At 51.5% G+C, this 24,796-nt stretch overlaps 6 protein-coding genes across 6 annotated transcripts; 3 read left to right on the forward strand and 3 right to left on the reverse strand.

Moving 5' to 3' along the window:
- Positions 1-180: 180 nt before the first annotated feature.
- Positions 181-5,135, reverse strand: PHATRDRAFT_43219 (predicted protein; the record flags this gene model as incomplete). The annotated part of the gene is made up of 7 exons (XM_002177462.1): positions 181-2,994; positions 3,529-3,759; positions 3,851-4,163; positions 4,391-4,659; positions 4,729-4,744; positions 4,785-4,955; positions 5,056-5,135. 7 exons carry the CDS (start codon positions 5,133-5,135, stop codon positions 181-183), a joined length of 3,894 nt encoding a protein of 1,297 aa, XP_002177498.1.
- A 179-nt stretch (positions 5,136-5,314) lies between these two features.
- Positions 5,315-13,625, forward strand: PHATRDRAFT_43220 (predicted protein; the record flags this gene model as incomplete). Its single annotated transcript, XM_002176929.1, has 4 exons — positions 5,315-8,863; positions 8,915-9,146; positions 9,212-10,140; positions 10,223-13,625. Coding segments are annotated over 4 exons (8,112 nt in total), but the record flags the coding sequence as incomplete, so codon positions are not given.
- Positions 13,626-16,368: 2,743 nt separating this feature from the next.
- On the reverse strand, positions 16,369-17,809 carry PHATRDRAFT_43221 (predicted protein; the record flags this gene model as incomplete). Its single annotated transcript, XM_002177463.1, has 1 exon — positions 16,369-17,809. Exon 1 carries the CDS (start codon positions 17,785-17,787, stop codon positions 16,369-16,371), a length of 1,419 nt encoding a protein of 472 aa, XP_002177499.1. The 5' UTR covers positions 17,788-17,809.
- Positions 17,810-18,498: 689 nt separating this feature from the next.
- Positions 18,499-21,267, forward strand: PHATRDRAFT_43222 (predicted protein; the record flags this gene model as incomplete). The annotated part of the gene is made up of 1 exon (XM_002176930.1): positions 18,499-21,267. The coding sequence occupies exon 1, from the start codon at positions 18,508-18,510 to the stop codon at positions 21,265-21,267; it is 2,760 nt and encodes a 919-aa protein (XP_002176966.1). The 5' UTR covers positions 18,499-18,507.
- A 160-nt stretch (positions 21,268-21,427) lies between these two features.
- Positions 21,428-22,228, reverse strand: PHATRDRAFT_32390 (predicted protein; the record flags this gene model as incomplete). The annotated part of the gene is made up of 1 exon (XM_002177464.1): positions 21,428-22,228. The coding sequence occupies one exon, from the start codon at positions 22,226-22,228 to the stop codon at positions 21,428-21,430; it is 801 nt and encodes a 266-aa protein (XP_002177500.1).
- A 607-nt stretch (positions 22,229-22,835) lies between these two features.
- PHATRDRAFT_43223 (predicted protein) lies at positions 22,836-24,635 on the forward strand (the record flags this gene model as incomplete). The annotated part of the gene is made up of 1 exon (XM_002176931.1): positions 22,836-24,635. Exon 1 carries the CDS (start codon positions 22,848-22,850, stop codon positions 24,633-24,635), a length of 1,788 nt encoding a protein of 595 aa, XP_002176967.1. The 5' UTR covers positions 22,836-22,847.
- Between the last annotated feature and the right edge of the window lie 161 nt (positions 24,636-24,796).

A 24,796-nucleotide genomic window follows, 5' to 3' on the forward strand; every position in this document is an offset into this window, starting at 1 on the left:
TATTTTTCTTCACCTTCCGACAGACACAAACACAGACCCCTGCACCTCTCGACCAAACGTCATCCTAAAAACACACGAAAGTAGCACGAATTCGATTCGGATTCCCTCGCAAAGACTGACCAAATCATTGTCCATTCAAACCATAAAGTCTGGGTTGTTGGTGATGGTTTGGTTGTAATTTTAGTGCAGCTTGGCACGCTTGGGATCGGATGCTTGGGCCAGGGCTTCCAAGCCACTGTTACCTCCCATTGGGATTGGCATTTGCCGGTACGCCGCGGAGGCGTGTGGAGCCCGCATCATGCCCATGTGGGGCGAAGTCCCGTAGCCGTGGTCCATGCCACCACTCATCCCTCCACCCATACCGGGTGGCGGACCCATGCCTCCCATATGATTCCCAGGCATCGCACCGTCGCGGTCAATGACGTTATTGGACCGTGCTTTGCGTTTGAACGCGGCCGTCGTTCCGCTGGAATGTTTACCGTGTAGCCGTTCCCATATTCGCGCGAAAAAGGCCTTTTGCGATCCAAATTTCATTTTGGCGCGTTCGTCGTCGTGGGCCCCACGCAAGCGTTCCAGGTTTTCGCGGACTTCGGGGGGACACTTCCGACAGCGCATCATGTGGTTGTGCAAAACGTTGAGCGTTTTGCTCGTATCCGACAGCGTCTTGATAGAGGAAGGGAAGAAACGGCCCGAACCGTACCCACCGAAACAGTGCCGGCAGGCCAATCCTGGAAAGCCGGGGGGAAGGCCCTTGCGTTTGCCCAAGCGATCGGCTTCAGTAAAGAGACATGGCTGCATTTGGGACAGCAAATGGTAGGAGAACGAAGTCGAGTAAGGTTTATCCTCGACAGTCACCAGTGGTGCCGAATCGGCCATGTCTTGCTCGGCCTTACTGAAATTGGGATCCCGGTCACCAGGCCCAGAGTGCGGGTCGATAGCGTCGTCCCCATGTTCGTCGTCGCCGTCTTTGTTGGCGCGATTCGATTTTTCGCTCAATTCCGTCATGGCGTTGGAATGGGTGGAAAAGAACTCGTTGGAATTGCGACGGGCGGCGTGAAATCCGGATCGTTCCTGGGAACTGGTGAGCGAGGGGAGCGGCGGTGGTTGAAGGGCCGAGAAGCGAATTCCGTTAGCGGTATCGACCAGTCCCAAGCTTAGCGAGGACTCGACCCAGTAGCGTTTGGAAGTACCGCTGCGGGCGTCATCGGCCTTGAGTGTTTCGTATCGTCGCATAATGTCGTCCGGGACGCAACTGCAATTGTGCAAGTGGCGTTGGAGGAGATTCATGGTGGCGTTATAGATACTGGAAATGGATGTGGGATAGTAGACGGAACCGCGTTCGCGTGCCTTGGAGGAGTCTTGTACGTGGCAGTGGGGACAGCGGATTCCAACTTGACCGACGTGTATGGGTTTGCGTTTGCCCTTGCTGGGGGTGGAAACATCGTCTTGAGTGGCGGTGAAGACCTCAACGCACTGTCGACGGACAAAACAGTGCAGGGGGGTCAACCAGTCTTTGTCACTTTCCATCGCGAGGGGCATGGGTTTCTCCATGAGGGCAAAGGGTCCGTTGGACATGGCTGGGTTATTGTAGGATGCCCCCGCGGAAGAATCCATGCCGAGAGAAAAGTTGCGTCCCCCGTGGAGACTGTCATTCATGGCGGATCGTTGGGAGTGGTCGAAAAAGGCTTGATTGGAGAGGGGGTTGTTGTGGGCACCGTAGCCGTGGTGCGGCAACGGCATCCCGGAGGCGGTCGGGTGCGGGGCCATCATTCCGTTGTTGTGTGGACCGTTGGCGCCGGAGCAGACGCGTTCGTGCGTCATGGCTTCTTCGTGCGAAGCAAAGGCTTTCGAATTGCAGACTTGACAGATCCACCACTGCTGTGATGAGTTGGATGCGGGTGGTGTGGTGGCGGGTCCGGATCCGGTGCTGTTGAGGGAAAGTCCAAGGTGCGGGGCGGTGGATCCGCGGTGCGTGTGGGGAGCCATGTTGTGCGGGTGTTGCGGGTGTGATCCGTGCGAGCCGTGCGATCCTACCGACCCGAGTCCGAGACTGCCGGTACCGTGTCCGTAGTGATGCCCGGGAGGCGGACCGCCTCCGGCACCAAATCCGTAAGATCCTCGATGAGACATGGGCATGTTGCGTTCCTGCATCGAGGCAATCAACTGCTGTCGTTGTAGTTCTAGTTCCTTTTGGCGTTGTTCGAGTTCCCGTTGTTGTTGTTGGAGTTGGTGTTGACGTGCGGAAATACTACTCATGTGGTTGGCGTTGTTGACGTTGTTGTTGTGGTTGTGGTTATTGGCGTTGCCGTTGGGTGGACCCGCCGCGTGTGGTTGTTGTTGTTGAAAGGAGGACATGGCGTTGTTGTTGTCGGTTTCCATGGCAGCCACTGAGAATCGTCGGCGCTGCAGATCGAGTATGGCGGCATCGAGTGCCGCGGAAGTGGAATCCATGGATCCTCGTCGGGCAGCGGCCCCAAAGAGCAGATCCATATTCCCTCCCGAGTCCATGCCCATGGAGGGTCTACGGTTGAAGAAATCGTCCATGTTGAAATTCATGGATGCCATGGATCCACGCCGATCCATGACTCCAGCGGCATCGTTGTGTAGGGGCGGTGCGGGAAGGGTCGAGGGATGTTGGGTTCCGCCAATGGTAACCCGCCGGGAGGGATACCCCGCCGCATCGGCGGGATGACGAGCCGCCGATGCCGACGGCATGTCACGGGGGTGAAAGTTCACGGGCTGTTGGTGCGACTGCGGTGGTACGAATTGGGATGCTGGATGTGTCGGTATTTGTGCTTGTGCTGGTTGCAGTGAAGCTGATTGTTGTTGTTGTTGTTGGGGGTAGTAGGCGTTGTGGTTACCGAGCGTGTGAATGCTGCTGGGCATAATGCCGGACCAAGGCGGGCCTTCGTGGGGGGATGGGCTGTTGTTGCTGTACCGGTAACGTCCGGCTACTGCTGATGTTGTTGCCGTATCGGGGGGAGGTTGTTGTTGCTGTTGTTGCGCCGAATGGCAATGGTTCATACCGGTGGGACGAACCAAATCGGGTTACGTTGGCCGTGTTGGTATTCGCAAAAGTGCGATGACGACGACAACGACAACTCACTGCGAGACTATTGTGGACAACGAAAACACCAGCGACCACCGTGCCGACGATTCAGTGACAAATGCAACGCAACAATGAGTTGACTCTTCCTCTCCGACGAAATCCAACGACGAAACCTAGACAACCAACGAGGGTCTCCGCCCGTTTCACTAGTAACTTGATTTGACGGACAGTGATTGGTGTGATTGGTGAATAACACCAAGACACCGTGTGTGTGTGTGTTGGGCTGGACTCTCCAAACGCAATTCACAGTCAATGGGAGGACCTGGGCGTTCGCAAACTCAAACTCGGACCTTCGCACACGGTACACACACGAGATGGGTCCGATGGTGGGGGGAGGAACACGATGAATATGCCAAGGGAACACACGGGCCAAGAAAGGAATTGTGTGTATATGTGTGTACCTGTGTAAGTATGTATACACGGCGGTGTGGGGAGGAGTGTGCCAGTGAGAGAAAGAGTGGTCGAGCGTCCCGTAAAATTCCCGTGCGAGCGTGTTCGTTCCACCGGCACACCCCCTCCGCGAGACCCTCCTGGCTAGGTAGTTCGGAAAACACGCCAAACGCCCAGTGTGTTTGGGGAACCCCGAGACGCCCGGACACGATTGGGGTCTCCTCCGCGCTCAAAACTGACAAAGGGATCTCCTTCACTACCTACCGAATACTACTTTTCTACCCAATACGACACTCTCCCCAGCACAAACGAAACACATACACGATTCGTAACCGTGATAGGATTACTTACGGCAGTCCAGCTCGACGGGCGGGAATGATACAAACCGCTGGGTACACTTGGTTTCCAAATCACGTCCACGCGTGCCAACGTTCGAACCGTGCCGACCAAAGGCTGTACGGCCCCACATTGTCCCATTGCAACATCCACGACGACAATCCACATTCCTACAGCCACACCCAAACCCAACCATGCACGGGACGGCATGTAGAGGAAACGACGATCGATACGGTAGGATCCTACCGATTCGGTAAGCTCCTCCTCTCGAATACGGCAGAGATCGGAACCACCACGCCTCGCGCAGAATTCGAACTCTTGGGGGAGCCTTTACGTACCCCAGCATTTTGCTCCCTTTCTGCTTTTGCGAAAACCGACGGACAAGCCCAAAACCTCATTTTTCATGAATAAATCAACGGTACCGTTTATACTCATAGTTCCAGTTCGTTGTTATGTCCCGCCCTACCAAAGTAAGAATCCCGTTGGGGCTATAGTCGTGGTCTAGTCCGACCGACGCATACACACACACAGAGTCACTCGCCTACGGGGACGTACCGACACGGTCCCCACACCGTCCGGCGTTTGCCCAACGGGAATGTGGACGGGAACGCCTCGCAAACCCGTGGGACGCCGTACGGCGGGACTGGTCTACGTCCCGGGTCCCGGGAAACCCCTGCCCTTGTTAGAGTTGGAACCGAAGGGTGGCCTTGCCAACAACCCGGAACTCTCGTCGCAACGAAACCCTTTTTCTTTTGGAAAATACAAAAAGCAGGGTTCGGGAAGACGTCGACCATGGCGACCCCGATACCGACCGAAATCGGAATCTACAGGTACCCAAGACGCATTGGGATCATTTCCTTGCCTGATTACACCTAATCAAACTAACTACCTACCTGCCTGTCTGCCTTTCTAAGTACCTACCAACCCACCAACCCAATTATCTACCTACCTAACCACCTTGCCGTATCCAACGTCACGGACAATCGTTCCACTCTCTCTCTCGGCACTCGTTTCGGCGATCGCTCTGTGGTCTGGTGCGCGTGGTCCCAATCGTTGGACCCCGACCTTTTTTTGTATGACCCCACAACCAAAGCCAACCGCCATCCACAGTCTTCCAGTGCTGTTGTAGCACGCGCACGGTCCCGTAGACGCTCCGAACGCCAGAATTTGGAACGTGTGTTCCTACCATGGCGAAACAGTTCATCATTGCGGGTACGTACCGTACTGTATTACGTTGCGATGTGCTACAACGTGCCGAACAGTGCTGAGCTGAGTTGTACTGTGCGGTCCAACGTGACATCGTGTGACACCTTGCCGAACAAGAGCCGACAAAAATGGAGGAGACGTCCATTTTTCCCTACTTGGTTCCGTGGCCAAGCATTCTAGGTGTTGTCTGTTTCCCCGTACATACACACACACACAAATAGCTTCTCACAACCCCCGACTCTCTCCACACTGTGTCATATACACCACTCAGCCATGGAGGAAGTCTTGGGCGAATACATTCTCAACATGTCCCGAGACAATCTCAAAATTGCCGCACTCAAGGGACAAATCAAACTCGAAAAGGTACAGCTCGACGGTGATCTCATTGCCTCGCACGTACTCGGTGCCGTGGGACTGTCCGGTTTTGGGGTGCTCAGCTGCGCCGCCGAAACGATCCAGATCCATGTGCCCTGGAACGCACTCGAGACCGAACCGACTACTCTAGAAATCAAGGGCGTACATCTGGTGTGCGTCCCACTCACGGCCGCCACGGCACACCAACGCTACGGAGGTACCGGGCGGGGTAGCGGTAGTAGCAATAGTAATACTACTTCTAGTAGTAGTACAGCCTTGGACGATCCCCGGTGTACCCTCCGGACCCGCGCCAAGCGACTCGTCCTGGCACGGTTGGAACGAAATTTTTGGAATGGACAAATACCGGATGAAGGTCCACCCATGAAACGGATTACCCGGGCAGTACGGGAAATCGAGCGAGATTGGAAAAAGTCTTCCCGACGAAGGAGGAAACGACAATCCAGCGCGAATCGGCAAGCACAGTCAGGGAACGCCAACAGCGCTGACGCGGAAGAGGCTTTGGACAGTTTGGTACACGACTGTATGAGTGAGACAACCGACAGTTCCTTTTTCAGCGACGACGATGACAGGGCGCCGGCAGATTCCTTCTCGGTGGACGATCTCCCCGAGGTGCCACGCGACTGGAAGGTTAAACTGCGCGAAAAGGTCTTTCGGAATGTTGAGGCGACTTTGCAAGATGTGCACATTCGTTGCGAAGTCTCGGCGCATGGGTTAGACACGGTATACCAGCAGCACTCCCGACCGGCGACCGCCGAGCCATCCTTCGTCCAAAAGCAACCCGAAGAACGAGCCTTTGCTTTAGGCTTCACGCTTGAAAATTTGGTGGTACGGACCGCGAATGGGCAGTGGGAAGTAGGAAGCCACGAGATATCAGAAGCGGACGGTTCGGCCATGTCTTCGTCGAAAGGAAACCTTGGTCCCAATATGTACGCCGTCAAGAACAACAAGATCGGATTCTTTAACAAGATATCACTGTACTGGGACGATGAACCCCCTTTGTTGTTGGCCGAAACAGATATGTTGCGTGGAAATTTACGCAAAATATCCCCGGAACAAGTGCAATCGCGTATCTCGAGTGCCATGAAGGCCTTGTTTCGCCAACCAGAGCCGGGTAAAAAAATTCGTCAGAGTTTGTCGGAACCAGTACCGTTGGACATGGACGAGTCAAAACCCCATCAGTATATTTGTGAGTCCCTCGAGGTTGAAATGAGAGGACGTACGAGCGATCGTTCCTTGCCGGGTCCCATTTCCTGTTCTTTTGACGTTTTACCGTTTGAGTTCACCTTTAACGTGCGGCCCCACCAGTTTCTACAGTACCAAAGGCTCAAGATGGCCATTAAATCGCAGCAGCGATTCGATACCATGCTACGGCAACGACCAACCGTGAGTCCATTACAGAATCCGAAGGCTTGGTGGAAGTACTCGATTGCGTGCGTCACCTCGCGACCGAACTCGCGTCCATGGGAAGATGTGTTGCGCATCATCAAGAGCCGTCCGCGATATATTGAATTGGTTATCAAGAAGAACGTTTCCAAGTCGGACAACAACGCTTACCACGCAGGACTTTCAATGCCGGAAAGCTCCGAACTTTTAGCGCTGGAAGACCTTTTGCCGATTGAGTCCTTGACGGCATTTCACCTCATTGCGCTACGGAGCGCGTACAGGTTGCAAAAGCGTGATAAGGGTACATCCAAACTACCGCCTATTTCTGATCCACGCCAACCAACGGACCAAATACCTAGAGATACAAGACGAAAGATGGGTCACTTTCGTATGCTTCGAGGGTCGAGCCGCTCAAAGACGTTCCATCGCTTGACAGATTCTGAGTTCGAAGCTCCTTTAATGTATGGTCAACCCAGAGAACTAGAAGTGCCCAAAACGCCTCGAATGGAAACGTCGGTGGCACGGCGCCCCGAGGATTGTCTTGCCACGTCGCAGACGGTGTCGCTGTTCGAAGCCATGACCATGAGATTGGGCAAAAAAGCTTGGTTTGTTGACTGCAAACTTCACGATGCCATAGTGAATGTGGTTCTTTTGAATACCGAAGGAGATATCCCTGTGGCCACTTGTGTCACAAGAGCAAGCGGTGCTGCCCGCTCTTTTGGACTCGGCAAGCGTGATTTGCTCTTTGATGTCAGTCAATTCGATGTCTTTCATGGTGGGAGTGAAATTTTGTTCGTTCGAGCAGCTGAGGGCAATGCTATTTCTGAAGAGCACGAATTGATCGAGTCAGGAGGCTCCCCCCGCCGCGGAACGTCGCTTCGACTGTGGAGAAAGCGAGGAGCCGAAACTGGAGCTCCAGACCTTGAAACACCCTCTAGATATCTTGAACTTCCACCGGAAGGTACCGTTTGCCGCATTGCTGCCGCAAAGGTCCATGGAAAACATTTTTTGAGCATGTCCGCTCATCCGGCTACGCTTGTTTGGACCACAACATTACTGTCAGACTTATCGGAGTTTTCCCCCAGTGAATCCCTGGAGCTCCAGTCAAACTTATCACAGCATATCCGGAATGCAGCTACACCTCTGGCGCGAAAAGCTCAACTGGCTCTTCTTTCACCTGCTTCCATGGCTTTGCACATCAATATTTCAGCTCCAAAAGTCTGGCTTCCCATGATTTCCAATGATAGTCAAGGTGCCTTGTTTTTGGACTCTGGACTGCTCAAGTTTTCGAGCGTAAAGGGTGTAGGGGAATCTGAGGTCCATTTGCAAGCTCAAGTTAGTGACATTCGGGTGAAGTTCTTGCGCGGTCGCACGCTACCGTCTCTTCCAGAAAATGCGCAGGTTCACTTGCTTTCGCATTTGATGGAAACAGGGGTAGGGCGAAGTGAGACTTCAGTTGTACAGCCTTTTAGCATCACTTTGAACACTATCAGCTCTATGATTCAACAGGACGACTTTGGAACAAGCTGGCTGACGGACGGGTTTGAGGTAGGGAGCCCTGTTCGAAGGGTGATGGTAGAGATTGGTCCGGTTCGCTTAAACCTAGTAGACGCTGAAGTCCTAGCCAGAGCATTCGGAAGATGGTATTCAAAGGGAATACGTCGCGTCCGTGCACGCGTGTCTATAGGTAGCGTTGAGCAGTCTACCTCCCATGGAAGTCACAGAACAGTTGAATCTGCGCCCGAAGCTCGTTTTCCTCTTGATAGTATTCACCCAGTATCGGTACCTGTGATCATGTCCCTTCGAATAAAGAAATTGGAGATTGCTTTGGAAGGTCATTCCAAAACGCAGCTTTTGGTGGACGATGATAGAAGTCTAGCGCCGCTTGACTCTTTTCATAAATCATCCCCATCCACTCGTGCATACGTGGTCGAAGTGATTGGAATAGACATCAAGCGATTACGTCTGAGTCAACAAACTAAGACCAGTTTTTCTGTCTCTGACGCGGGCATTGTTCGACTCGCGGACGGGTCTTCGTACAATCCAATGAGTGTACGCCGTGAAGTAAGTGAGACGCAGTACACAATACTTTCTCGTTGCTTTAGTCCAAACAAGAGCTTGGGTGGAGGAGCTGTCCTGACCGCTTCACATTTTCACGACGGCATTACTCATCTCGACGAGGTCGAGGTTGATATTGCCTCGACAGTACTCAGAGTGACCCCAACGACGCTGAAAGATTGCGCAAAAGCAATTAAAAAGATTGCTGAAGTTACACAATTGTTAACTAGAGAAATGGAACGTAAGGTACATGAAGAAGGTCGTCAGGCACGTCGTCGTGACCGCTCAGGTAAGTATTCACTTTATACATTGACCTCTGGAAAGTCTTTAATCTCATCGCAACCTTGTCCTTAGGTCGGAATGACGCGACCTTTCAGACTGGAGTCTCTCTCGAACGTGCCGCTTCACCGACGTTTTCAGAAGCGATGACCGTACATACTGCGCTCGATCCGCCCGCTTTGAGATCTTCAATTGACTCCAGCATTCTTTTTCGGGTTACTCTAAAAGAGAGTACCATTTTAGCTGGGTGTCCCACTGAAGCAACAAGAAAAACTAAACCGAGACAGAACAAAAGTACTTCATTCGCCGTTATTCAGGTCTTGTCGAATACGCTAATAATGTTCCAAAGCATTGAGAACCCAGACACGACAGGAACGAAAACACTTCACGTCAGCATCGACAACCTTTCCTCTCTTGTCAACACGGAATTCGAGAGAGTTTCTCCCTCTCAAGTACCCCCGATGATCGGTCCTACGGGTGTAGAGTTTCGAATTGTGTACAGTACTGAGTGCTTGGGTTGCATTGTCTCCCAAGAAATTTCTTTTGACTGCGATGTAATGAAGTGTTGTCTCACGCCCAACGATCTGATGATCATGTTGAGTATTTTCAGTAAGATGTTTGACCGACTTCGAGTTGTTGATCTGTCTCACGGTGTGAATACTGAGTTACAAGAGCAACGTAACGGACCTCGAGCTCGCCCGTTTTCATCAGTAGTTCGTTATCAAAGGAAAGGCACAGGTATTGCCACCAGAGTTCGTCTGGACGTACAAACGTTCTCGTTCGTTCTTCTGAGAGCCTACAAATCCCATTCTGGTGCTCCAGAGTTTTTGGATATCAACTTACAAGAGATCAAAGGTCATCTTGAAGGATGTTTGTCGGCATTGTCTGGCGACTGCTGTGCGGAAGTTTCTGTAAAGTTTTTCAATTCGGAAGCCGCAGATTGGGAGCATGCTATTGAGCCGTTTCTCTTTCGTCTGACGATCGACCAGATGCCGAACGAATTGGTAAGGTCTACCGACTGAGTTCCAGCATCTGGATCTGCTTGAGCAGGCGCATATGTCTCACATTTCTTTCCAAAAACTCTAGCTTTTGCGCCTCAATACGGAACAGCAGATTCAGCTTAACTTGACAGGAAAGCTTTTCCGAGACTTCTCCGAGATGAAGTTCGACATCCGGCGCGATACATTAAGTGCTGGGTACAGCAACGGCGAGGTCCTATCTCCGTCTGTGCTTTCGACCGTAGGCCTTCGACGAGCCTCCGAGGCTCGGTCGGTGAATTTGAAGAATCTTTGCGGCTTCGACGTCTGTGTTCTTCCCACTTCTTCGGCATTGAATATCGAATCTGGTCTAGTACCGGCCGGTTCAGAAAGTATTTTAAATGGATTGGGAAGCATCACAAAGGAAGACATAGCGGGTGAATTATCACTTAGTCTCATTGTACCAGAAAGCGCATTTAGCAAAATCGGACCACGACAACCAATTTCTGAACTTCGAGTCGGACCATCCGTCAGCGCGCATAAACGCCTGTGTATTCTAAAGCCGTTCCCTGCCTCCGTTGATTATCCTGGATATGTCGAATCTAACGGTGGAAGTAAAAGTTCTGATAGTGCGTTGTCGGAAGCTTCTGCGTCTCCGCGACCACACTACGGTGCCGAGCCTGTAGTAGAATTGTGCATGCATATCCAAAGACTACGTTCAAGCGTTGCAGATGTATTTAGTCTCAATAAAGGACACGATCTTCTGTCGTCCAGTATATGGTCACCCGAAAATAGTTTGAATATAGATGTAACGACATTCAGACCAAAAGATGAAAGTGAGGACGCTACTGGTGGCAATCTGGCTCCTCTCTTTCCTGATTGCAACTCTCAAAAAGCAGTTAAGAGCAATTGGCTTCGGCCATATCTGAAGAACGATACTCCGGAGTGGACGGATACGACGTGCACGCTTAGGATGGCACGCGACCGTGTAATGCTTCCGGATCGCAACTGGATTTGGGTCGACGACTGGAATGTTGACATAAGTGGTGCTCTTTGTGAAAGTACGGACGCAGATGGCTGGGAATACCAGGAAGACTTTGTGGGGTTCGGAAGATTCAGTAGGCATTACCAACGAGGGGATTCCTGTCGACGAAGGCGGTGGACACGAACTCGTATTGAACGGCCCTTAAGGCTCAAAGATCCGAACCAAATTTTCAAGATTGTGTGGGAGACCTCCGAAGACGACAACGGAAATTATTCCATCACCGTACGAAGCCATGTACGTTTAAAAAATTCGACGGCAGGGCCGTTGGGTCTTTTCGTTTACAGTCCTTCATGGGATTCGGATACCTTTGTGGGTATAGCTCAACCCGGAGAGTGGCAATGTGTGCCGGTACTCTTCGCCACTGCAGTTTACCTCCGACTAGCGCGTGTCAGACGAAGCCATGAGACTGTCTCTCTAGAGGACACCACAATGACTGGTCGTATGATGATACTTCCGTCGAGCTATACTGCATCACGGTTTGTACGGACTTTCATGCATCTCGAAGATGTATCTAGGACGACTTTGCACTTCATGCTAGAGATCAAATGTGAGCGTGGAATGGTTGACATAATTGTGGAGCCCGTTGTGCGTATCGTGAACCTACTCCCTTGTCAGCTCGAATGCCAACTGGGAGAAGTAATTACCTCCGGGGACCGTCGGCCGCATGATTCGCGACCAGCGGTTGGAGGGGACGAAATCAAAATTGCGAAGACGGAGACATTGAGCATACGAACCGGCGAAGAAAAAGCTTGTACGGCCGTTAGTCCTTGGCTGAATCCTCACATTTCACTTCGTCTACCGGGATATCGATGGTCTTCTTGGTTCCGCATCGTGAACCGGAAGGCAAACTCGACTACATGGCGTCCATCTGCATTAGAGGAGGATTGTCAGTTTCTTTCCAAAAAGGAAGGCGATTTTCCGGACGAGTTCAAATGGGTTGTCAAATTTGAGAGGATGGGGCAATCAGGGGACCCATTGCTTGTTGTTCTCAGCATTGAATGTGCACACACTCCAATTCTTCGTGTCTACGCTCAGTATTTGGTGGTCGACAAGACTGGCTTTGGCTGTCGCTTTACGGATGCTTTCGTGGACTTACTCGGGTCAGCGCCCAACGCCGAAGTTTCTCGACGTTCTCATATCTTACCCCACGATGCTAATAATCCGGATATGAAAGGTGATATGACGACTCCTGGTCATCAATGGTCAATTGGAATGAGTGGTATGACTATGTACTTTTCTAGACGCGAAAAGCTTGCTCTTGCGATTGAGACGGGCGCCGGTAACGGCAAACGCTTCAGAAAATCTCAGACTGTCCGTTCGAAATGGGTGTCCCCTATGGACGTTTCGAACGTCATGCCGAAAACAGCGTTTTCCGTTGATGAACTGAATGGAATCAAACGCTTTGAACTTGCAATTAATGTGACAATTTGTCCCGGGGCCTTTGGTCGGACAAAGCTTATTTCTCTTTTACCCCGGTACCAAATTGTGAATCTCCTTCATCGAGAGCTCGTTTTTGCACAGGATGGATGTTTAGGGGCGGAAACATTAATACCATCGCAATCATCGGTTCCTTTTCACTGGGAACAGGGAATATTGGAACCGAAGGTGCGATTGGGGGCTCCTTCGATTCAAGAACGCGACAGCCGCGCTTTTGGAAAATGCTGGACAAATGGAAAGTTACGGTTGGACAGAGTTGGGATTACTGCGATGCGCTTGCCTACCGACAATACTTTATCGAGGTCACCGATGGTTATTCAAGCGGAGGTTCGACTAGCGACCAAAGACCAATCGTCGGCTGTCGTGGTGGTCATCTGGTCGGCAAATGAAAAGTCCAATCCGCTTTATTTGCTACGAAATACTTCACTTTATACAATTCTGTGTCGACAGCCTCTTCAAAAGGACGAGGAAGAAAAAGTCGGATCTAATGGCCATCCATTCATGGTGGATGGCTGTTCGCCTAGTGCGTTGGTTCACGACAGCTTTGAATGTGGGGCTGAAATTGGACCCATGATCAGAAATTTCTTGGGAGTGGAGAAGATACAGGATTTTGTGTGGGTATTGAGTCCAGGCGACGTCGTGTGCTTTGGTTTTGACGATCCAGAAAAGCCTCAAATACTGGAGTGGACATACGTTGGGAGGGGCCTACCTAGCTTTCATGAAGAATGTAGGAAAGCACAGATGGAAGTAAATGCAATGGGATCAAGTAGTATTCTTGCAGTTGCTGGCGGTGGCAGAATTGTGTGTCAAATTGGAGCGGAACATTCAACAAAAGTTATTGAGTTCATGACCTACGGAAATTCCTCTGTTTTGGAAAATTTGGACGAATGTCTCAATCTGAGTACCTTGCTAAACGATGACCTCAAGTCTCCAATCAATATCAGTTCAGATATCACGCAACGCGAAAGCCCAATTCAGATCGTAGACGAAGACGATGCTGTAGCCTTTAGCATTCGGGTAGATGTTCCGAGTTAAGGAATTAGCGTGATCGACAATGTACACCCGAAGCGGCACGGGAGAGAAATCCTTCTAGGAAACTTGGAAACGATATGTTTCTCATTTTCACAAACCAGAGAGGGGTATCACGAGATAGAGGCTCACTTGATGTCGATGCAAGTAGACAATCATGTAATGAAGTCTGTGCACCCCGTTCTCGTAAGTAGTGAAGACGTGACAAATTCCATTCGCTTCCCCTGTCAATTATCACTTATCCGATTCCAAAAAGGTGTTTTGCCCTCGAATTCACGAAAGCGAACCGCTTCTTCACGTGTCAGCTGTGAGGCGTTTGCAGCCTCTCAGCAATACTTTTGTTTTCCGGTACGCAGCTATTCGTCTTTTGGAAGTTGATATATTCCTCGATCGAAGGTATGTCTACCTTTTTCTCTCACTACATGGCTACAACTGTTGCCTATTCTAACGCGTAAGCTTTCTCTAACAGAACAGCAGAGACAATAGCAACTTTTGTTGAACCCCTGACTGCGCAAAAGGAGGAAACACAAGAGGCTCCTGCCTGGATTGATAAGATGACTACTTCTATGGCTAAAAAATTTGCCACTCCCGATCGGAGGGCTCCGCGTGATATCGAACAAATCATACAAAGTGCAAATTCTGGCCGAATTTACTTCGAGCAGCTCCATTTGCATCCAGTTAGACTTGGATTGACTTTCAGTCAAGAGTGGATCGAACGGAACCCAGCCGTAGAATCTATGATGATGTTCCAATTTATTAGAGGGATGGTAAGGCGCAAGAACTCCTTGTGTATGACCGGAATGCTATTATTTCTCTTACCTGTTTTTTCAGGCCTCGATCGCAGATGCACCGCTTACATTTACTTCATTTATGGCTGGTCACGTATTTGAAGCCCCCCAAGCTCTTTTTCGTGTAGTTGCGACTCACTATTCATCGCAATTGACGAAACAAATTTTTGGCATCCTTGGTAGTCTCGCAATTCTTGGAGCCCCAGCCGATTTCATTACCAATGTGGGCACAGGTGTCCGAGATTTTTTCTATGAACCAATCAATGGAGCCGTCCATGGACCCCGGCAGTTCATTGAAGGTTTGGAAGCCGGAACTCAAAGTCTTGCGAGAGGCGTGTTTGTTGGAGTTGTTCGAGGAGCTGCGAACGTAACAGAGGTCGTCAATGGTAATCTTGTTGGGTTAGCTGCCGACGACGACTTCATCGACGAACGAAAAGCTCACCAACGTATGCTGACAGATGCAATGAGCCGTGGTGGCCGCAAACGTACTTTCGGAGACTCGCTCTTCCTCGCCGGAGCGAGTATCGCTCGTGGCGTAAGGTCTGGGGCAATGGGAATCGTCGAACAGCCTCCAATATATGCCTCTAAACACGGACCTGTCGGATTTTTGAAGGGTGTTGGAAAGGCTATGGTGGGTGCCATTGTCAAGCCGATGGTCGGAGTAGGAGATGGTGCTGTCCTCGTAATGAATCACATGTCTGATATGACTAGTGACAAGCACGTGCTTCCGATGTTTCCGAAGCGTCTACGCCGTGCACTTCCAAGCCGGTCAACAAAACAACCGAACCTCGTCAAGCTGCTACCCTACGACGAGAGAGCTGCCAAAGCGCAAAAAATTGTAACCGTAGGCGAAAGCGTCGACGATGTGTACATTGGTCACATAAACATTCCAAGCCATTTGATCATCGCTAGCGAACAGTGTTTATGGGCAATCGATCGCCGGTCGCGAGACCCATGGTGTGTAAACTGGGAAGAGATTAGCCACTTTGCCCCTATGGACCGTGGTGTCCGCGTTGTAGTCTTTGGTCAGACGGGACTCAAGACGTACCTGTTTCAAACGGACAGCGGCTGCCAGGCCCAGTTTCTCGCACTTTTGACAATGCAGCTGAGGAAAATGGTATGACCATATGGCAGGAGACCGCCTGTGAACATATCTTGCACCATCGGTATCTAACTTGACTCTTTGCGTACTACAGGGTAATTCTTCGGACCTTAACAGCTCGCTCTTGAATGCCGAGACCGAAAGCCTTTCGCGCCAACAAATTCCGGGCATGAAAGTCCGGCAACTGAACCATGTCTTTGGAAGCTGTAACAACACTCAGTCTCGTTTAAGGGGGACAATCAAAGATGAGATCGATTTAGTTGAACAGTGCTTTGCGCGGGTCAACCCACTAGGCAGTGAATCATCCGCTTTCTTGAAAACATTGGACGAAATAGCGTGGGATTTGGTGAGTTCTTGGGGTCAAGTCTTTTCCGGACTAAGCTCCAGGCGTTGCCTCGTTGCAGGTGTCATAAATGGTACTCTACACGTGTTGCAGATCAAATCCTACAAACTTGTCGAGGGTGGAAGCCAGTGCTACTCTATTCCGACAAAGGAATTTGATTCCGAGCAAGGTCTTTTGTACCCTGGTGGTTGCGTTCTCTTTTGGGGATGGGGGGTGGTGCCCAACCTTTCTCAACCCGGTAGTGTTTTTATGCGCATCGAGACGAACGGCTTTTCGTGCGATTTGGCGGATCAAAAGATCCGAGAAAGGTACGCTGAAGCTACGCCTGGCTATCGAGTAGGCTTTTTGGAAAAGAGCTACGACGAAAGCGGATGGTGGGCTAAGTATTGGCTGCTGGTTCGAGAAACCTAGACGAGAAATCGGGGATGTGCTGGAAGTGAGTCGTAGCTCTTTTTCACTAAATGTCTACATAGTTTCTTGTTTGCCCTGCCTTTAATGTTACGATTCGACGCTATGTAGATCTTGCGCTGGCTTGAGTCGTATTGCCGTTGAGGTTGCGATTGCTCAAACTTGTTTTGTGAACGTATCGATCAAATAGCTCAGGCATGCGTTTTATATCCCAGCCTGTGCGCTCCCGTTTGAGAATATGCAAAAGCCACTGGTTGTAAATATCCATCTTTCCCGGATAACAATTGTGCAGGCAGTCGCCAGTGTGTGATCGATGATCGTCAGGTCGCAGCACATTGATGGCGTATCCGTCCAGTGCTGTGTACTTAAAGTTGTCTACCTTGTCCAGCAGCGAAAGAACAAGGCGATTTTGCCTCTGAAAATCGTACCAGTGATAGTTGATAGTATGATTGTCGTAGTTGCGACGGTCAGAAATGAGACTTTCCATGACATCGCGATCATTAATCGGGGTTGTAAAGTTTAGTGCTGCACATTGTGGATGCCCTGGCACAGAAGTCCGCCAAATTAAGAGACAAGGCAATTCAAGCTGCTTACATTTGGCCTGCCAAGCTTGGATAGCTAGAATGCTCAGTTGCATACCTTCGACCAACTCAGCATCGTCGACGAAGTGTGCACCGCGATTGAGTACTATAATTTGGGGGAAATCCTGATGAATAGAATCCCCCACGTGTCGCAAGTACGGGTCGTTTCGGAAAACGATACGAGTCTTCTGACGACATGCCATTTGGACGTGGTTTTTGTTCCGGCTTTTGCTCCAGTGTTGGTGCCTTTGCCGGACAGATTGGCCAAGCAGTTGCAGTAAAGACGAATATTGCTCCCACGACAAAGAATCGCCAATAATCGAAATCGTCCCACGTGGAACCAGATCACAGAACTCAGTTTGATTCCATTGTGTCCACGAGCATTCGGAGGAATAAGGCTGCCATTCCCAAGACGGAAACGGGGACTGTTCGTAGTATGAATCCGGATAGCAACGCAAGTGACGGTGCGAAGAAATGTAGGGAGGGTTTTCGGCCCATGTTTGCAACCATCGACCATTTACAACTTCCTTATCAGAACACGCAGGAGTAGAAGATTTCTCTTTTATCTGCAGTAATTTCTCGCCGGTAGCGACGGCGATGCTTGTCCGGGTCTCAGGCGACGATTCCTCGGGCGCTGTCCGTAGCGCGGTGTCGTCTCTCCTATCCGCATCCTTGGACACAGATTTAATGAATGATGTAGATAGTTGTTGATTGATGGAACTCTGGGTGCTGACATTGTGATGGTGCGCCGGGGTCGAACCAAGCCAACCTTCCGGTTCCCCAGCAGTCTTCGCAATCCGTTGGTATTCATCGGTTATACCAAAGGACGTTATCCAGTGCGCATTTAAGCAAAAGTCGAAGACTAGCAGTGTGGTTATCACTGCGTATGTGTGGAAAAGAAGTTTGCGTTTGGTTGTGGGAGGCAGCGACGGTCTTCTCATAGTTCCCGTGGCTTTCACATCGCAAAGGTTGTGAATCGTCGTCGAGATCAACGGCAAACGTCGTTTTTCGTTCCGTTTTCTTGGCCATGAGAGACAGAAAAAATTAGCGATGGGCAAAATTTCAAATTTAGAAATCGCGGCTTCCGATTGTCGTAGAGGTGTTCCGTTTCTATATAAATCCTGACCTTTCTGTCTTGAGAGCACCAAAAAATAACGATCAACGACATAGGAAGCACGTATAAAGCACCCCAACCAAACCTATTTCGAAAACTCTCGACAATGAGTAGTCTTAGGCATTTACCTAGATAGAAATGTAATGCAAGACATGCGGTATCCGGCTGTTCTTACTGAAAGTGATTCACATCTTTGGCCTTGCGTAAAGTTACGCTTGTAGAAAACTTTCTCGTTAGCAAGTGGAAGGGTTTTCATGGGCAAACTTTGCTACAGCGCCTTCTGACTTTCCTTGTGCTCATTTTGGGCTGGCTCGCTTTGCGTGCTTCATTTTTGTGGCACTGATGATGTACTCCGCTGTTTCATTGGATATTAACGTCGCACACGATGTCCATGAAATTACCCAATAGATTCGTCTGTACTCCTATCAGCTACCATCCATTATTTGAAATCCGAGTTGACAGCGAGTATTCTCCTCTCCGAGTAAATCCGATGCCAGTGTTGGGCGAAAGAGAATCTCGTGACCACACATAGTGTCGACAATTGACCATGAGGAGGCTCTGCCTGTTTGACGCTACAACAAAATCCACGTCAGAAAAGTTGGTGTTCGTGCTACTCGTATTCCAGATACTTTCGCCTGGGTTTGCGTGGATTGCGTCGGATTCACGATTACCTAACAGTAAATTAACCTGGAGGGATTCTCATTCAACAACCCCAGCAAGAACAAGTCACCTGGCCTCGACTCCTTTCGAAGCCGATCTATACGACAATCCATTCAATGAAAACACCAATAAACCGTCAACGGCCGTTCCTAAGGACACAAAACTGGTACTCGGTGTGAACAAATACAGTCACGACACCACTATTTGTGCCGCAGATGCTTCATCGGGACAAGTGCTCTTTGCCGTTGCCAAGGAGCGGCTGTCTCGCAAGAAACACGATGCCGGAAATGTGGCGACTGCGGTCGAAGCTTGTCTTGAAGCACTTGATTTGGATCTGGATAGTATTGAACATGTCGTCGTCAACAATCATCACCATCGCGTACTGCCCAGGGAAGTAAACGTACGACACATGGAGTGGGAATGCGGCTTGTCCATCAACGGTGGGGTCGAGGACGGCTACGACGATCCCGAAAATCTTTTGCCTGACGCCAGGCATCACGAACTTTCCCATCATCTTGCGCACGCCTACAGTACGGCAGCACAGGCCCCCTTTGACAAGGGTCTCTGTGTGGTGATGGACGGCATGGGAGAACCGCTCCGGACCATGCTCCGTGCGCAAGAAACAAAAGATGAGACCTACACGAGCGACTTTTCCTTTGGGTTCGACACATTTCAGTGCGTACCCAGTAATGTGATTGAACAATCCCAACTTTCTTATTTCGACTGGCGCGAAGCGGAGTCCGTGTACGTGTTTGAAAAGAAAGAGCGAACCATCGACCTCCGACCGGTCTGGAAACGGTTTACCCCTGAACATTCACCTCCGTCCTTGTACAATCACGGTTTTGAAAATATGGATTCTGTGGGTGCCCTCTATTCACGAGCAAGTAGCCATATCTTTGGAGACTGGAATGCGTGTGGGAAGGTCATGGGACTCGCACCCTGGGCTCTGCATGAGTGGACCGACAGTCGAGGTGCCAAACTTGCTCCAGTCGTCCACAACTCTCCCATTTTACAAGGAAAGCTGTACGAAGACGACGGTCTCCACATCGACCGCAATCTTTTAGAAGGCCAACCGCTCATTTCTCGAAATGATCCGGATATTTTCAATGACGACGGCACGCGACGAAAGCGCTACGACTTTGACGACAATGCCGATAAGGAGACATTGCTAGATGTTGATGAAAACGATGAATATGGCGAAAACCGTGAGGAAACCACCAAAGTTGAAGAACGGATACCCATACGAGTCGCCCTCGACGCGATTGCCTTAGCGAGTCGTATGCAGATCGATTTGGAAACAGTTGTAATGGACTTCGTTGCACACATGAAGGCTCAAACGGGAGAAACAAATTTGTGTTTGGCCGGAGGAGTTGCTCTCAACTCAGTCTTGAATGGACGACTGGCTCGGGAATTGGGCTTTGCACAGACTTTTATTTCGCCGTATCCTGGCGATGACGGTATTGCAGTTGGATGCTGCGCCTTTGGCCTCTTTGGCAACGACCGCTTGGACCAAATCGCCTCCACGAAAGCTAGAAGCGGTCCGGCCCGGCCCGCCGTTTGGTCTCAGCCTCTGTCGCCGTATCTCGGTCCCGATGCAAGCGAAGCAGCCATAAAAGCCGCTATTGAGACCGCTGCTCCTTGGCTGGAAGTGGAATCGATCCGCAACGTGGATCAAAGACTTCAAAAGATGGCCGAAGAAGTCGAGTCTGGTGGCGTGGTGGCCTGGTACCACTCTCGATCGGAACTTGGACCTCGTGCCTTGGGACACCGCAGTATCCTAGCAGACCCCCGTAAAAAAGGATTGGTCCGCTTCGTTAACGAAAAAGTCAAGAGCCGTGAAAGTTTTCGACCGTTTGCTCCTAGCGTCTTGGCCGAAGAAGCGTCCAACTGGTTTGACCTTGGTCCATCCGTACTACCGGACGATCAGAACGTGAGCCCATTTATGAGCATGACAGCTATTGTACACGAAAGCAAGAGAGCGAGAATCCCCGCAGTGACGCATGTAGACGGCTCCTCGCGGCTACAGACGGTGACGAGCACTGCCGAACCACTGTACCATTTGTTCATTTCCAAGTTCTTTGCGTTGACGGGCATACCCATGATCCTCAACACATCCTTCAATACGCTCCCGAGTGAGCCTATTGTGGAATCCCCCCGCGACGCTATTCGTAGCTTTCTGTATTCCATGGGCGCCATCGAAATGCTCGTGATGGGAGACTACGTCATCAAGCGCAAACCGCCCAATCTCCGGAAACTGCTCGGCGAAGTCAGCAAGTCGGGAGAGATGCAAGTCGAGCCAGGTTGTCCCATTCGGGCGGGACCCGCGACTTTCGAATCGTCGTTTGCGTTGGAAGCCGGAGTACAGGCGGAGGAAGAGATCGAAACCGTCACGAGAGTCCGCATGCCGGACCGGCCCACGTTTAGCGAGAAAAAGGCGTGGTTTCCACTTTTGGACGACTTGGAAGGTGAACTGCTGAGTGTCTGTGACGGTACGAACACTATGAACGATATCATGGTGCAGTATACGCCGCTGCCGGAGGGCCAAGACAAGATAGGTAAAGAGGACGTGGAGGAAGCGCAGACGCTGTTGCAGAATATTGTGTACCGACTGGTTCGGCTGTACGAACACACTTTGATCAGTTGGTAGGCTAGGAGGAAGACGTTTGTCCTGCAACAGTCCCCTTTGCAATACTAATGTTAGAAACATATGTTGGAGGCCCGATCCTGGATTTACCCAACGGAACTTTAAAGGGTTGATTTTCGTACGGGTGTCGACGGAATAGATCCCTCCGGCAAGCGTTTTGTAATCATCCCATGGCGTGTTCCTTAGCGGGGGGAGGGATTGGATCGGATACGTAGAGTCGTTGTAGATTGGACCACGGCGGGGGTAGCGTGTAGGTCGTGCCGTCCACAAGGACCGTCGCGGGCGGGCCTCGGTCATCCGCGGCGAATTCCACCTTCCAGACGTCGCAATTGGCGAATTTAAAGTCGAGTCCTAGCATGTGCTTAAAGTACTGCGAGTGTCCGACGACGGCGACGGAAGTTTCTGGTTGCGCGCGTAGGTAATCCTGAAAGGCTTGTACGCGTGCGGTGAGGGCACCCGCGTTGCCCGGGACCCACTCGGACGGCGTTTTCTCCGCAAGCAGGTCGACCTGGGCGACGCGAGGCAAGTCCGGGATGGCCTCGTCGTGGTGCTGGTCGGTGGTTGCCTTCAACGGCGCTACGCAACCGAGCAATCCCAGACATGTTTGTCGGGCCCGTTCGAGTGGTGAATGTAGGACGAGTTGTATGTCGGAGAGTTTGACAAAGTCGGCTTGTTTCAGCTGTTGTGCCATGGTGGCAATCTGCGCTTTGCCCAGGTACGATACGGGAGAATCGATCTGTGCCGCAACGTTGACGAGTTCCAACGAGGCGCCGACGTCGAGTCGCGAGGGAAAGGAGAAGGAACGGAGCGACGTGAAGACGTTCTTGACCGAGCCGATGCGGCGGTTTTCTTCGGATTCGGCGTGACGAATCAAGTACACAGTCTTGGGGAGACCCGGCGGCGGCGTGACGGTAGCGTCCTTATTATTGTTGTTGTGGTTGTCGGCGGGAGCGGATGCCGGCATGACGGAAGTCGATTGTTTCCGTACCGCAAGGGAAGGAGCGACGGCAACAAGGTTCGGCGCGACGAGACTGTTGTTGATGTTGTTGACAAGCAGTTTTAGTAAAACATTCACTATTCTCTGGCACGGACCCGAGCGTTTTGTTCGTCAATTTGTTGCAAGAATGACAATGACAGAGAATAATTGCCGAAAGTTGGAACGATTCCTACCGTTGGCGTCGAGTGCCATGCGGTAACGAACACAAGGACGGTTCTAGCTAGCTACCTAGTTAACTAACTAGTTAACTGTAGAGGACCAGCAATCCTCGTCAAGAATCACCAAGACGTGCGCGTGTGCGCAACGAGCGAAATCGTCCGGTTTGTCGGCAAGGTTACCGTTAGATCGCCTTCTTTTACTTACAGTTACTGTGTAAACATCGTTTGTCGCTCCGACATCTTCTATTTTAGGTAGACACAGTGATACCGACCCTACTACTCCGGGCGAGACCCTCGTCGACTGTGTAAACTTGACTCTGTGAACCCTAACCCTGACAACATCGACAAACGCCGAGTGTCCGACCCCCTTTCCATCAACTGGACGATTCCTTCGTTTCCCCCTCACAAAACGCGATCACCTTTCCGCCATGAGAATGACCGTTCTTTCCCGACGGCTATTCAAGCGACTGCGTCCCGACCGAATACTCCGTATCTACCCAAAGCATGTTCCCCTACAGTGGTGGCGGTGTTGTTGTTGGTGGGGCTGCTACTTGCTGCTGATGACTCGCTCGGCAGTGACCATCTCGGCGAGTTCGTTGTCGACCGACGAACGGTACCTGTACTACGCCCAAGACGTGGACACGTCGCCCGTCATCGAGTACATGCCCGACGCCGACGCCGCCGATCCCAACCATCCCGACTTTCTCTATCGTCCACAAGCTCACGGACCTCGAATTGTGGAATTCTACGCACACTGGTGTCCCCACTGTCGGCGCTTTCGGGATCACTACGTACAATTCGCGGGACAACTCGTCGCCATGGCCAAAGACCAAAAGGTCGAACCCCCGCTGCGCGTCTACGCCATTTCCTGCGTAGCGCACAAAGCCATCTGCCGCGATCAAGGCGTCAAAGGATACCCCAGTCTCAAAGTGTTCCCCGCCTATTCTCTCAACGCAACGGCGGAACCCTCCTACTTTCGACTCCACCCGTTTAGCGTTCTCGGCAGTATGGGCATCGACTTTGACGTCGACAACCACGCCCAGTTTGCCGTAGCCGATACGTCAATGACGGCCGCCTCGGCGGCCGTGACTAGTCACACGCATTCGTCCTTTCTGCGTCGGAACTGGTTCGGGAGTCTCACCAGTACCACGGACGGTACCCTCCGTGAACGCCAAACCCACGTTGCCGATCTGGACAGTACCCGTCGGACCAAGCAAAACGTTTTTGACGATGCCTACCGATCCTTCGATTTCGCCATCCGTACCGCCGTCTTCATGACCAACGGTCCTTTGGAACACAACGCGACCAGAGACGCCTTGCACGACTGGTTGTCCCTGCTACAAAAGGCCACGCCACCAACCTGGTCGACGTTACAGAAACCCGTACGGGCACTCCTGGGCAACTTTGACGAAATCGTGCGCGGCGAAGACCACTTGCTCGCAGTGTACGAAAAGGTAGCCTCGCCGCCCGCATCGCATCAGTGGAGTGACGACTGCTCGCACGGCCAAAAAGGTGCCGGCTACACGTGCGGCCTCTGGCAACTCTTCCACATTGTCACCGTGGGTGCCACGGAATGGAATCTTATGCTCTTGGAAGAGAATTCACCCAATCTTCTCGACCTGACCGACACCGCTGACACGTTCCGGAACTACGTCCAGCATTTCTTCGGTTGCGAAGTTTGTCGGCTCAATTTCGTCTCGGCCTACGACGCCTGCGCGCACGATCGGTGCCACCGCTTGGACCCTACCGACCAGTCCCGGACCGCCTGGATCCAACTACCCCTCTGGTTGTTCGAAACGCACAATGCCGTCAATGCTAGACTCCTTCGCGAACAGGCCGAACGGGAAGGATGGAACGTTACCCTCGCCGACCAGCGCGCCCGGGAGTTTCCCTCGCGCCACGCCTGTCCCGTGTGTTGGAAAGCTGACGGGAGCTGGGACGAAGATATGGTGTACCAGTTCCTGCGACTCGAATACTGGCCCGAAGACTCGGTGGCGGTAGACCTTCGGGAGCAGTTGGCCCAGCGCATTCGGGTACAACAGGAAGGCTGGGATTCCCAGCGTGACCCGAACGATCCGGACGACGATCGGAACGTCCCCGTCCCACCCGTGGCCTTACAGCTGGTTCCGTTGATGGTTGTGGTAGGACTAGTGGCCGCCTGGTACACGAAACGTAACGAGCGGCTGAGGACGGGTCGGCACAAACGGATCGCCTGACGCCAGGGGAATGAATCGGCACTTTCGTAACACGCAACGGGGAACACGTGTACGGATACGGAAGGCTTCACTCGATGCTCTTTGCGTGCCGTGTCATTCGGTTTTGAGGACCAACCGGGATGGGGGTTCATCTACATATAGTGTGTATACTAGGATCCATA

The sequence above is a fragment of the Phaeodactylum tricornutum genome, chromosome 1 (genome assembly GCF_000150955.2).
Source record: "Phaeodactylum tricornutum CCAP 1055/1 chromosome 1, whole genome shotgun sequence".
NCBI lineage: Eukaryota > Bacillariophyta > Bacillariophyceae > Surirellales > Neidiaceae > Phaeodactylum > Phaeodactylum tricornutum.